The 14,346-nt window shown below is 43.3% G+C and overlaps 1 protein-coding gene and 1 pseudogene across 1 annotated transcript in view; one reads left to right on the forward strand and one right to left on the reverse strand.

The window, feature by feature from the left end:
* polr3e (polymerase (RNA) III (DNA directed) polypeptide E) overlaps positions 1-14,346 on the forward strand; it is a 66,288-nt gene that overhangs the window by 17,641 nt on the left and 34,301 nt on the right. The window contains exons 3-9 of the mRNA XM_072559776.1: positions 4,606-4,688; positions 6,460-6,510; positions 6,619-6,696; positions 7,925-8,043; positions 8,238-8,320; positions 9,380-9,487; positions 10,370-10,419. Coding sequence (XP_072415877.1) covers positions 4,653-4,688; positions 6,460-6,510; positions 6,619-6,696; positions 7,925-8,043; positions 8,238-8,320; positions 9,380-9,487; positions 10,370-10,419 — 525 coding nt within the window. The 5' untranslated portion in view covers positions 4,606-4,652. The remainder of the gene's footprint in view (positions 1-4,605; positions 4,689-6,459; positions 6,511-6,618; positions 6,697-7,924; positions 8,044-8,237; positions 8,321-9,379; positions 9,488-10,369; positions 10,420-14,346) is intronic.
* LOC140464802 (RNA-binding protein, mRNA-processing factor 2a pseudogene) lies at positions 1,193-2,168 on the reverse strand (annotated as a pseudogene).

Raw genomic sequence — 14,346 nt, forward strand, 5'->3', positions numbered from 1 at the left:
TTTCATGTCTGTAATGTAAGGGATTAGGTCTGACTGTGATATTTAGGAAGGCAGTGTATGGCATCAGATACAATGTCACAGTAATAGATTTATTAAATAAAGTTCATGTTTTTCCACCACAGCAGACTGTAGATAATCTCAAACAGCAGGAGACCAAGAATATTACTGTGGGTAGAACTATTTGCTGTGTGGAGAATAGATAATATATAGACTGGAGGGGCCAAATGACCAGTTTCTGTTTTGTGACTTCTTCCTTGGTAAAGGCAAGCTGTGTTAATTCATAGGCTGACTCTCTAGTTTACAGGCTTAGAAGTTATAAAATGAATCACAAGCTACACTTGTTAAATGAAAAGGTTTGCACGCAGGAATTTCTCCCAAAATAGTAAATAAAAGGACTGTTGATGACAACTGTTATACCATGGGATTTGTTAGGTTCCCTTCTTGAGATTCTTACACGCTTGATGCAACTGCAATATGCCAGCTACTGTGAACAGTCACGATTTATTTCAGCAAGTACAAGCTTTTGGAGGATCACTGAACACTGTTTGCGATGCTTGCGGAGCGTGTCAAGTGAGGCTGTCTGAGCAAGGGAACCATCCTCCCTTTATACAGGGTTTTACATCAGTCAGTCATGCACGCAAGCCATGATCCCCACCACTCCTCCATAATCACATGCCACCTAAAAACAATGTGAAGTGATTAGATTATTTCCAGAAATACTGTGTGACTAGGTTATTCCTTAAAGCAGCGTGTGACTAGGCTATTCCTTAAGGTAGGGTGTGACTAGGTTATTGCCTTAAACTGCAGCATTTACAGAGTATGATTAGATTGTTACATCTTGCCTGCAGTACAGAAAATCATACCACCCTGGGCATTCAATTTCTTACATGTCAGCAGAACAAATTAACTCTTTATCATCTCATTCCCTCCTTTTGTCATTCCATGATAACCAACTAAATGGGGCTCAAAAAGGCACTACCAACTTATTCATAAGAATCTGACAGCTAGTAATTAAACATGTTATTGACACACAACATACAATGATTATAACAAGAATCGCTAGTCCATGCGGTAGGTAGGATCCCCAGGATCCTCCCACGTGGGATAAAGAAAGTGTTCACCAGTAAAGTTCTTAAATCCACAGTCCTTAGTGACCACTCCACCCCCTCCAAGTTGAGTGGAAATGAGCCAGTTACCCAAAACCTGCTTCAGTAAAGTCCAACCTGAAAATAAAATCCAGTCCGGCAGGGGTTAGTTCTGTTGTGTACAGTGGAAAGGGAGCCCAGGCCCCTGGAGATGCAGGGATCAGTGCTGCTCCCGTAGTAAGGTCGTAGGGGTCCCGTGCAATGAGGTGTGCTCCCAAGGCATGGTGCATATTTGTGGGGTTAAGTGCAGCCATCACTTTGCTTTTGGCCATCTTCGTGCTCGTGTTTGCAAATTCCAACCGGAGAGTCTGAGGATTTTCGGGATCAAATCAAATGCGCTTTAATGGATTCTTTGCTGCCTCTGCTCCTGCTCTGCTGTCAAATGTAACAAAGCCAACTGGCTCTTTTAATGTTAGCTTAATTAGTGAAGCTTCATATCACTTAAATGGTCGAAAGAGAAGGTAAAGCTCACATGGTTTAATATCCATAGGAAGGCCACTGACAAAAACCAGACTGATGTCCTCTTCACCGTTGTTAGCTTCATCACTTTTCATGCTCATGACAGGGGAGCTGACTGAATCTGTTGTGATCCCCTACTCTGGGCAGGTGGTGCTGTTGCAGGGAGAGCAGGAGGGGTCATCAGAGTAGGTGCGATATGTTCCAGGGTCAGTTGTCTATCAGAAGCGCTGAGCAGTGTTCCCAGGAATGTGACTTGGCATTGAGTGCGCAATGGGTAACATTTCCAGGGGGCTGGGTAAGTGGAGTGGGACCTGGATCAGGTTGGGGAGGGGGCGGGCAGTGGTCGAAGACGTGCTTTACCTGTGAATGGAGAAACTTCAGAGACGATGTTAACTGCTGAAAGTATCTTTGCATTTCCTGTCTCTTTTCCTCCTTGCCAAGGTGGGTATCAGTATGAAGATAGTCAACAAGCATTGGTAACAAAGCATCAGGTATACACACTTGGCGAACTGGAGTGCTCCAGAGCCTTTTGACGCAGAGTGCAAACACCCATGCGTCTCCCATGTTTGTTTTTCTGGGTCAGGGGTGTCCCACTGTAAACGCTGCCCAGTGTTTATGCCCTTTGTTTTTGAGGCAGGTTCATAGAGGACACAGTAGAATGGCGAGCTGTTGCCACATCTTTGGCAGCTCGATTAACTCTGGCATTGTCGTTGCTGATGTCTGTATTGTCCATTACATGGGCAGTACATCTGACTATGGCCAATTGCTTTGAGGAGATTTCAGACGTATAGTGAGTTCTGAATAGGTGTCACTGCGGAGGTCAGAAATCTGCGTTGTGACATAGCTGGTCATCGGTGTCATTATTTTGAAACATTTCAGGTAGACCAGACATGTCAGGAGGCATATTCCGCCCTGTGACCCTGCAACCACACGGGATAAATGTGGATTTCAACAGCTCCCTCATTTCCCTTCTCTCCCCCCCACATTACTCCAGTCCCAAGTCTCCAATTTGGCACCGCTCTCCAGATCCACCTATCATTCCCCCCCCTGACCTATCACCTTCTCCCTCACCTTCATCCACCTATTGCTTTCCTAGCTACCTCCCACCAACCCCAGACCCCCCCCCCCCCCCCCCCCCCCGGCCTTCCATTTATTTCTCAGCCTCGACCCACAAGCCTCATTTCTGATGAAGGTCTTATGCCTGATTTTCCTGCTGCTCAGATGCTGCCTGACCATCTGTGCTTTTCCAGCACCACACTCTCATGATTCAGTCTTCACACCCACTTTAGGATCCTGACCCTTACATGGGGGATTTCCCTCTTAACAACCAGTCTAAGGCAGGGTGATTGAGCGAGAGAGAGACAGACAGTAGTTATCCTGTGCTGTATTCCGGGGTCTTAGATCCCACTATTAGAGGACTCTAACCTCTGAATTCCAGGGCGACTCTAACCTCCCTTTCCGGTAACTTATAGATCTGAGGACTCTAATGTCTGAATTTCAGGGTACTTGAACCTCCCAGGGACGAACATGTTGGCATACAAGTGCGTAAGTTATCTCCGAGATTCTGTCACTACAGAGTCGTAGGGAACAAGGGGTCAACTGAGTGATGGGTTTAGTGAGAGAGATCAAGGTAAATCTTAACTAGTGGCCCCATCCGTCTCGTATTACCATCCGCTTGGAAACTCCATATATGTCGGAATCCCACTTTAGTCGCCAAATGTGAGGTTCCCTTCTGGAGATTCTTGCACGCTTTATGCAACTGCAATACGCCAGCTTCCGTGAACAGCCACAATTTATTTCAGCAAGTACAGGTTTTTGGAGGATCACTGAACACTCTTTGCGATGCTTGCAGAGTGTGTCAAGTGAGGCTGTCTGAACAAGGGAACCATCCTCCCTTTATACAGGGTTTTACATCAGTCAGTCATGCACGCAAGTCACTACCCCCTGCCACTCCTTCATAGTCACATGCCACCAAAAACAACGCGAAGTGATTCGATTATTTCCAGAAACACTGTGTGACTAGGCTATTCCTTAAAGTAGGGTGTGACTAGGTTATTGCCTTAAACTGCAGCAGTTACAGAATATGATTAGATTGTCTCATCCTGCCTGCAGGACAGAAAATCACACCCCCTGGGACATCCAATTTCTTACATGTCAGCAGAACAAATTAACCCTTTATCATGTTGTATTCTCTCCAGCGATCTGAGCAGACAGACAGGAATGTAGTTTAATGTCTGGAATGGCAATCCTCCCTTCATGTGTCTGCCCTTGGTTTTGTGACCCAACCCTCACATGAATCTTAATCCATGGCCCAACCCAGTTGAGAGTGTTACTGATTGCACCAAGGGGTGTTTGGAGAGAGGTATAGACACAAACATCTTTTCCATTTTGTCCCTGTTGTTTTGTGCTTGTTCACCCATTCTGTTGGAGTAATTCAGATCCTATTTCCATAGAATCACAGAATCCCTGCAGTGCAGATGGAAGCCATTCAGCCAATCAGGTCTGCACTGACCCTTTGAACAGCATCCCAGCCATTCCCAGCCCTGCATTTCCTATGGCTAATTCACCTGGCCTGCACATCCCTGGACACTATAAGACAATTTAGCATGACCAATCCATCTAACTTGCACATCTTTGGACTGTGGGAGAAAACTGGAGCTTCTGGAGGAAACCTACACAGACACAGAGAGAATGTGTAAACTCGACATAGACAGTCATCCAAGGCTGGAATTGAAGCCGGGTCTGTGGTGCTGTGAGGCAGCAGTGCTAACCACTAAGCCACCATGTTACCCATTTTATCATTTTAGATTCTAAACTACATGAAAGGGGAGGTCGCCAGAGCCTCGTTAAAACCTTTGCAATGACAGTGGTTTTATGAACCTTTCAGGAGACTTTGTAATGGAAATAGACTTGATTGTGCGTGATTTTGGGAGCTGGCCTGGATAATGGGAGCAGAGGAAGGAGAATTGGGCGACTCAGTAATGCACTTCAAACATTTTAGGTTGTGAAGCCTGGGAGTGGAAGCTCATCTCTCCTCGTCATTTCAGCATGGCAAGTGAAGACGATGATCCAGTTATACAAGAGGTGAGTGACTGCTCAGATGGGAGAGTGTGACTGTAAGCAGATGTTAGTTACACATCAGAAATTCAAGCATTCATCGCCACATTAGTCAGGATTTTTGTTGTCTTCTGTGTGGCTTCTCCTTTTGAGTAAACTATAAGTTTACATTTTGTGCTTTATCCTTCCTTCTATTTATTCTTGTACGCTCTTAGTTACATATTTATAGATTTTGAGGTTTTCACTTCATTGAACAAAGGTGTGCTGTTCTCCGCTACTGAGCTGCACTGTCTTCCAATTTGAGAGTTCCATTCACTAGTATCAGGTGGTCTTGCTGTACCTTGTTACAATGGGAGTGGGGCACTGATAACCTGGTACCTTTCCAATTCATCTTTTCTTTGATTTTGATGTCCTTTATCCCAAAGACCCACTGACACCTTATCATGGGTAATTAAGAATGACAATAAATGCTAGCCGAGCAAATAAAGTCCACATCCCTGAATAAATAAAAAAAAGGCAGTATCAATAAATCTACCTTTGGTTTAAATCCCTCAAAGTACTGTTAATATACAGAAGTTTGCTTCTGGTTTGAATGGAGTTCTCATCTGAAAATGGAGATGAAAAGTTGCAGCTTAGTACTATATATAAAGAATCGCATCTTCATAGGGCTTTGTGACCTGAATAATTATGATCCCTGCTGATGGTAATGCTGGCTAAATCAAATCCCAGGAACCTTTCTTGAGAGATGATAAGTTTTATTTTAGCAATTTATTTACTGTGGCACGGTGGCTCAGTGATTAGCACTGCTGCCTCACAGAGCCAGAGTCCCAGGTTTGATTCCAGCCTTGGGCGGCTGTCTGTGTGGAGTTTGCACATTCTCCCGGTGCTCGGGTTTCCTCCCACATTCCAAAGATGTGCAGGTAAGGTGAATTGGCTGTGCTCAATTGTCCATAGTGTTAGATGCATTAGTAAGAGGGGGGTGGGTTACTCTTCAGAGGGTCAGTGTGGACTTGTTGGGCCGAAGGGCCTGTTTCCACACTGTAGGGAATCTAATCTGCTGTGTTGCTCAGTCAGTGAACATGTTCACTGCTAATGTACTTTTTCTAAACAAAAAGCAAAGTTTATTATACACAAAAGGGGAAAAGAAACTAATTATATGGCACTATGCAAGAACTCGAGACAGTCTAGTTACGAATATCAGAAATATAGATTCAACCCCCTTTAACCTTAAAAGCTTAAAGATACTCAGACTGAAACAGTGAAAAGTCGCCCTGTTTCCATTTTCAAGTTCCTTGTTTAGTTGGTATGGCTGTAACTGTTTTCTGTTTGGCAAATTTCAGCACTGGCTCAATGCAATTTTCCTCAGATGGTGAAGGGTAACATGAGCTTTAAATTGAGGGGTTTAACATGAGCTAACATGAGCTTTAAATTGATTTAGGACAGATATTAGGGGTAGTTTTTTTGCTCAGAGTGTAAGAGGAGTGTGGAACAGCCTGCCTGCAAAAGTAGTAGACTCACCGCCGTTAAGGGCATTTAAATGGGCCTTGGACATACATATGGATAATAATGGATTGGTGTAGGTTAAGTGGGCATCAGATTAATTTCACAGGTCGGCGCAACATCAAGGGCCAACATTACTGTGCTGTAACGTTGTATATTCTGTTCTTCATGTTAACATGGATACTTTTGGGTTTGTGTGGGACATGTACATGGAGAGCTGAGAGTAAAGCGTGTTTGTGAGAGATATTTTGACAACCTATTGACTATCCCTGATAACAAATCTGCCTTTTTGCCTCAGATTGATGTACACCTGGCCAAGAGTCTAGTGGAGAAACTGTACCTGTTCCAGGTGCGTCACACTGACTGTCTTCGTGCTTCACCTCTTCTTGTTTTAATTTCAACTCTGGCATTCTATAATTGAGCTGTTGGTTTATTTTTTTCTGACTCTCATTTCTAGTATCCCGTGCGTCCAGCCATGATGAAATATGATGATGTTACTCATTTATCAGCAAGAATAAAACCTAAACAACAAAAAGTAAGTTTCCTCTGAGACTCTGTCACTGCTCTGTCCCGTCATTCAATGGAGTAAACTCACTGGGGAAAGAACTAATTTTTATTTTAGTTTTGTGTTTAACCCTGTACCACCAGAATTGGGTGTTTAAAATGGTACAGCACAGGATGAGGTCATTCAGCCTTTACTGTCTCTGTCATTCCCTGATTTCAGGGCTACACGACAGGAGCTTGAGGGCAATGGATAATCTTAAATACAATAGGGAGTTAGAGGAGCAGGAGGGAAAACAGGTAGATAAAAATACATGCTGAGGTATGGCAGGAGAGACATGTGCCAATCAGTACCCCGTGGGGAGATGAGGGTGGGAAGTGACTGGCTCCCTCTCTTTGATAGTAAGGGTACAAAGCAACTAACCCTCTGGGGGTGAAGGTACAGAGCAGTTGACTCATGAGGGGTGAGAATGAGTAGCAACCAGTTCTCCCTTGTGGGGGTGGAGTTGCAGAGTCATTCTCTCCATCCTCTTGTGCGAGAGTAGGGAGTGATCGTTTCCCTGCAGGAGTGATTGTGTACTGAACCTGCCAGATTTTAACAACAATCTAACCATCTTCATTGATGTTTTTAATCTTACCACGTTACTACTGACTTCCCAGATTTTTAAAAACTGAATTCACGATCATAAATCGTCATAGTAACTATATACAACTCCAAGTTTAAATTGGAAAACTATATAAACTGTATACCCAATATATTAAATTGAAAAGCGGAGATGTTATATTAACCTGTGTAGAACCTTGCTTGGAGCACACTTGCAGTACTGTCAACAGTACCTTCCTCCAATTTTCAGAGAAGAAACCAAACTCTAAAAGTTAACAACAATCTGATTAAAATGAATGTAGTAAAGGAGATGGGGTGACCTGATAAAGGTATTGAAAATTATGAAGGGATTTGATTTGATAGATATACAGAACTGTTTGCATTTGTGGGAGAGCTCGGATTTCATTAGTATGAGGCTTACCAATACTGAATTTAGGGAAGCCCTCTATCACAGAATGATTGGAATGAAAGGGTGATTTGGAGAGGGGTGGGAGGAAGCTAATCTAAAATGTAAATGTTGATATAGACCACTTGGGCTGACTGGCGTGTTTCTGGCTGTACATTCTGTGCTATATCTGAAGATACATGTAACCCTTCCTAGATATCACTTCCAGCTTAGGCTGTGATCTTACTCATTCTCACTTGCTTTTGTGCACAGGTTGAGCTGGAAATGGCGATTGATACAGTGAGTCCCAACTACTGTCGGAGCAAAGGGGAACAGATTGCTCTCAATGTTGATGGGACCTGTACTGATGATTCTGGAAGTACCTATGCAACGTAAGTAACATTAGGGTAGGGGTATTTTGCCTGTAGGAAAAGTTAAGTCTGCCACAGCAGCGTTACTATATTGGACCACGTAGGAAACCTTAGTGTTCTCTTTCCCTACGTTTGCAATCTGACCCCTAATGTTGTTAGTTTGGCTCCACCAGGGTGCATTAATCTCTGCAGCTTTCTCACCTTCCCACCTCCAGGAAACTCATGGACAAACAGATCTTCTCATCCATTCAATCTGCTGTCAACACCTCCCGTTATGCTGCTGCAGTCTACAGGAAAGGTGAGAGAAATGAAGCCAGCTTTTGCTGGACATTAGATGCAAATGGATTATGGGAAGGGATGTTTTTATTACAAGGGTCTGGGGAGAAAATTGTGCTGATTCAAGGTTCACTTACTGTTCTGAAGGGTGTTATATTCGAGGTCTAATGTGAGAGCGAGATCTGTGTCTGTGTGCCAGTTCTTTTTTGATTCTTCAGGTCCAAAAGTGACTAAGTTGAGGTGAATTCAGGTTGATTATCACTTGCCACAGGTTATTTTTAACAAATTCATTTTCTGCCATCGCACACTGGGCCCATCTGTTAGAGCCAGATCTTTTGGTTTTTAGCTTGAAACATGCTGGTCAGCACCTCTTGGAAGTCCCAACACAATGACTGAGCAACAATTAGCCACCAAGTTTAAACTTCCACTGGGTATTTTATTCATTCTCTTTGATCACCAGCCCCCACGCTGCTCTCGCTGACCCACCCCCCCCCAGTCACCATCCCCCTGTCTAAATAGCTCTTGCTAATCCTCCTCAGCCCCCCCCCCCCCCCAAAAAAAAAACAAATTCACTCCCGGAGACCTCTCTCTGTCTCCAGATAATCTGCGATGTTGGTTGTGGGATAAATATCTTCCACGACACGATGAAAGAGCCACCTTAGAAGGCATACATGGTTCAATCTGCAACATTCCTGCTTTACGACAGTGACTACACGTCAAAAAGTACACCATTCTTAATAAAGTACTTTAAAATGTCCCATGGTCATGAAAGGTGCAAGACAAATGCAATTTCTTTCTTTAACATCTGCAGGGAGTACAATGAGAATTTCAAGTGGTGTAAGCATGTGATTAAAGCAAAAATCCTTTTCAATAGGACGTGCAGTAAAAAGCAATGCTGGCACATACACACTGTGTACATGCAGGCATCAATTCCTCACTGTTACATCAGACTGAAACATCATTCTGCAGTCAGTTACTAAGGGTGCATAGCGTTCTTTTAAGGAGTTTATTTTCCCAACAATCAACCAATTTGCGGGTACTGTTTATTTAGCTTTTCTTTTCTCCTAACATTGTGTGATAGGAGAGCTACATGTCACTCCATTACATGGAATGCTACAGCTGAGACCGAGCTTCTCCTATTTGGATAAAGCAGATGCAAAACACAGAGAGAGAGAAGCTGCAAATGAAGGTAGGAAGTTTGTGCTTCATTGAATCAACCTTTCGAAGAGCTAAAAAGGGAGCTCGGCAACAGATTGGAGGATAGAATATTCCGACCATTAGCCAGTGTAAATGTCAAATACAGAGCTTCTGTGTGAAGTTTCCTAAGCTCTCTGAATGCAAGGCTTTTGGTTTCCTACCCAGTAAGATTATTCAAAGCCTTTTCAAGCTTCAAGAATGGTACTGACACTAAGGTTAATAGATGCCAGAAATGACTGAGTAGGCTGGGATCTTTTTCCCCTAGAAGAGAGAAGACTGAGAGGGGACTTTTTTGAGGCCATGAAAGGCTTCAATAGGGTAGACTTGGAGAAAATGTTAAACTTGTTGGGGGGAAGCCAAGAGTGCACGATATGAAATATGTGGTAATAAATCTAATAGGCAAATCAAGAAAAACATCTTCAGTAAGAAATAGTTGAGATAAGTAGTATAAATACATTTAAGGGGATATTAGGTAAACACAGAAAAAAAGGAACCGTATAATAACAACAATATAATACAGAGGGACCTCGATTATCCGAATTTTGGATTATCCGGCAAGATCGTACAGTCTCGATGCTTGGCTGTGCTACGTTATCCGGCATTTGATCAACCAGAATTCAATTAGCCGAATGAAATACTCCCCACCTGTGTCCTTCAGGTAATCGAGGTTCCTCTGTATAATAACAGTGAGGTGTGGAGAGTTGCACTGAAGGTCTGCTTCTTTGCTGCAAATCTATTTGATACCCTCGAATAAACTCTCTTCATTGAGCGAATAGTGTGTTAGACTGAGGAGGAGCAGTGATCAGAAACTGATGGCAATATTCTGCCAATTTCAAGTACTTCAGTAACGTGCAGTATTCTTGTTCTCCTGCAGCTGGTGACTCTTCTCAGGATGAGGCTGAAGATGATGTTAAGCAGATCACTGTAAGTGGAACTCGATTCATTGCCACTGTACATGGGATCCCTGATTTATGAGCATTTGACTTATAAACACTCGTACATATGAATGCGATCCCGTACAAGGTTTAATTTTAAAGATTCAGCCCATGAATGTTTCCTCGTATTTGGAAATAGCTATTTTATATTGTCCCTGCATTGTGTTCCAACTTGCTGTACAAAGAAAACCTTAATAAAAGTGTGTTAAGTGAGCTTCTCACAGGAACACTTTTCCTTGGAATTCTGCCCCATCTTTATCACCAGTTGCCTGCTGATGCAAAGATTGTTTCTCTCTATGCCTTATCTAAACCTCTTATCCTTTGGTTATTGAGACTTTTTAAAGCAATGCCATTTTGAGTTCTAGAAAATAAGCCAAATGTAGCCCCACCCTGTTCAATAAATGCTCTGTATCCGTGAAATTGTGAATTCACCGATCTGCGCCAAAACCGAAGTCACAATAAAGTTCACCATCTGTGGACAAACTCGTGTACCTGCAATTTTTAACAAGCTTTGCTGTCGAGAGTTTTATCTTTCACTGGGTTCTCAGAGATGGAGCTCCTGTGGTTCTGAAGGAATGATTGTAGTTGGTGCTGGAGCATGTTGCTTAGTTCTGAGAACATGAAAGGTGTTATGTAAATGCAGGTTTGTTTGCAGAACAGGTTTCATGTTAGACTGAGTGTGAACAGACCAGTTAAGGACTTTTGATTTAAGGGATTCCACTCTTAGCAAGTATCCTTGCTAGCATATTTGTATTTTTGTGTATTTGGTGAAAATGGGTTTCAGCTGAATTTTATTTTTGAAGGCAAATAGCCTTCTGGCATGCACTGTTAATGCTTGCCCAAGGCCAAAGACTTCACTGGAAAGGATGCCTACAAGTGTCAGTACTGTATAGTATGGAGTCAGAGTCATCGTGTTGTACAGAATGAAACAACCCCTTTGGTTCACCTCATTCATGCCAACTAGATATCCAAAATTAATCTAGTCCCATTTGCCAGCATTTGTCCCATATCCTTCTAAACCTTTCCTATTCATGTACCCTTCCAACTGTCTTTTAAATATTGTAATGGTACCAGCCTCCACCACTTCCTCTGGTAACTCATTCCATACATGCACACCCTCTGTGTGAAAACGTTGCTCCTTGGGTCCCTTTTAACTCTCTCCCCTCTGAGTTAAAGGTTTGCCCTCTTGTTTTGGACTCCCCTCCGCTGGGAAAAAGACCTTGGCTATTCACCCTTATGATTTTATAAACTTGAGGGTGACCCCTCAGCCTCCGACGTTCCAGGGAAAATAGGCCCAGCTGATGCAGCTTCTCTCTATAACTCAAGTTCTCCGACCCTGGCAGCATTCTTGTAAATCTTTTCTGCACTCTTTCAAGATTAACAACATCTTTCCTATAGTAGGGAGACCAGAAATGAGCGCAGTATTCCAAAAGTGGCCTGTACAGCCACAACATGACCTCCTAACTCCTGTACTCAATTCAGTGACCAATAAATGCACAGGCAAAGCCAAATATCTGAGAGATCACTTGAGCTTTTGCATAAAATAAGAAAGCTTAAGGCAATAGGATATACTTCTTAAAATTCTTTCAGGAGACAATGGCTTGCTGGGCAAGCATTTGGTCGCACCCCCCCCACCCCACCCCCACCAAATCCCTAACTACCCTTGAGAACATAATGTAAGATGTATCGGTTAGACAATCATTCCCTTAGGACACCGCCACCCCCCACCGGCCATTCTGCCCAAGGCCTCAACTTCTGTTGTGTGCCAGCTCCTCATGGCCCTCAACTCCTTAATATTTCAAAAATCTATTTATCTCCTGAGAAAGCAAATCTTAGCAGGACTTATACACTTAATGGTAGGGTCCTAGGGAGTGTTGCTGAACAAAGAGACCTTGGAGTGCAGGTTCATAGCTCCTTGAAAGTGGAGTCGCAGGTAGACAGGATAGTGAAGAAGGCATTTGGTATGCTTTCCTTTATTGGTCAAAGTATTGAGTACAGGAGTTGGGAGGTCATGTTGTGGCTTTACAGGGCATTGGTTAGGCCACTGTTGGAATATCGCGTGCAATTCTGGTCTCCTTCCTATCGGAAAGATGTTGCAAAACTTGAAAAGGGTTCAGAAAAGATTTATTAGGATGTTGCCAGGGTTAGAGGATCTGAGCTACAGGGAGAGGCTGAACAGGCTGGGGCTAATTTCCCTGGAGCGTCGGAGCTGAGGGGTGACCTTATAGAGGTTTACAAAATTATGAGGGGCATGGATAGGATAAATAGGCAAAGTCTTTTCCCTGGGGTCAGGAAGTCCAGAACTAGAGAGCATAGGTTTAGGGTGAGAGGGGAAAGATATAAAAGAGACCTAAGGGGCAACTTTTTCACGCAGAGGGTGGTACGTGTATGGAATGAGCTTCCAGAGGATGTGGTGGAGACTGGTACAATTGTAACATTTAAGAGGCATTTGGATGGGTATATGAATAGGAAGGGTTTGGAGGGATATGGGCCGGGTGCTGGCAGGTGGGACTAGATTGCGTTGGGATATCTGGTCTGCATGGACGGGTTGGACCGAAGGGTCTGTTTCCGTGCTGTACATCTCTATGACTCAATGACTCCTCTTTAAGCACTTTCAATGATCGAACTTCTGTTAACCTCTGAGAGAAGAAATTCCTTCATATCTTAGTAAGTCCCCTTGTTCTGTAACTGTGTCCCCTAGATTTAGATTTTCCTACTGGTGGAAAGACCTTAACATTGACCCTGACAAACTCTCTCCAAATGGTGTCTGTTTCAGTAAGGTCACCCCTCATTATTCTAAACTCTAATGCACCACGGTCTAAACAGTTCAACAGTTCTCGATATGTCAGTCTCTTCATCCCAGGAACCATCCTAGTGAATCTCTTTTGAATGGCCTCCGATGCTAGTATATCCTTTCTTAAGTAACAAACACTGTATACAGTACTGCCAATAAAGCAATAATTCCATTGCTTTCATAATTACTTGATACACCTGCACACTAACTCTGTTTTCTTCACAAGAGCATCCAATGTCCTCTGTGTTGTACCTTTTTGGAGTATCTCTCCATTTCAATAATAGTCTGCCAATTGATTCTTCCTACTGAACTGCATGACCTCACACCTTCCTACATAAAATTCTACCTGCCAATTTTTTGCCTATTCCCTCAATCTTCCCCTTTGCAGATTTCTTATGACCTCATCACAGCATACCTTCCCATCTATATTTGTATCGACATCATTAAATAGGTGGTAAGTAATTGGGGGCCTTGGACTGATCCTTGTGGCACTTCACTAGTTAACTTTCCAATGTGAAAAATTAATTTCAACTCTGAGAAGTGGTCAACCACTTCTCAATCTTAAAGAGAAGGTGACAGTGAGTTGCCTTCTTGAACTGCCTGCTGACCATTTGGTGTCGGTGCATCCACAATTCTGTTTGGCAGGGAGTTCCAGGATTTTGTCCCAGCAGCAGTGATGGAACTGCAATCTATTACCAAGTCAAGATGCTGAGCAGCTTGGAAGGGAACTTGCTGATGGTAGTGCTCCCATGTATCTACCTCCCATTTCCTTCCAGACAGTAGTGGTTGAGAGTTTGGAAGGTGCTATCAAGAAACCTTAGTGAATTTCTGCAGTGCACCTTTTGATGATACACATTGCTGCTGCTGCTGAGCTTCAGTGGGAAGAGAATGGTTATGGATGCATGCCAGTCAAGCAGGCTGCATTGTTCTAGATGGTTTCAAGCTTCTTGTGTTGTTGAAGCTGCAATCATTCAGGTAAGTGAGGGGTATGCCATCACATTCCTGACTTGCACCTTGTAGATGGTGGATGGCTTTTGAGGGATCAGAAGGTGAGTTACTCACTGTTTATTCCTAGCCTTGTCTCAATGGCAATTAGAAATGATCAGTGAAAGCTGACCTTGC

The sequence above is a fragment of the Chiloscyllium punctatum genome, chromosome 40, assembly GCF_047496795.1.
Source record: "Chiloscyllium punctatum isolate Juve2018m chromosome 40, sChiPun1.3, whole genome shotgun sequence".
NCBI lineage: Eukaryota > Metazoa > Chordata > Chondrichthyes > Orectolobiformes > Hemiscylliidae > Chiloscyllium > Chiloscyllium punctatum.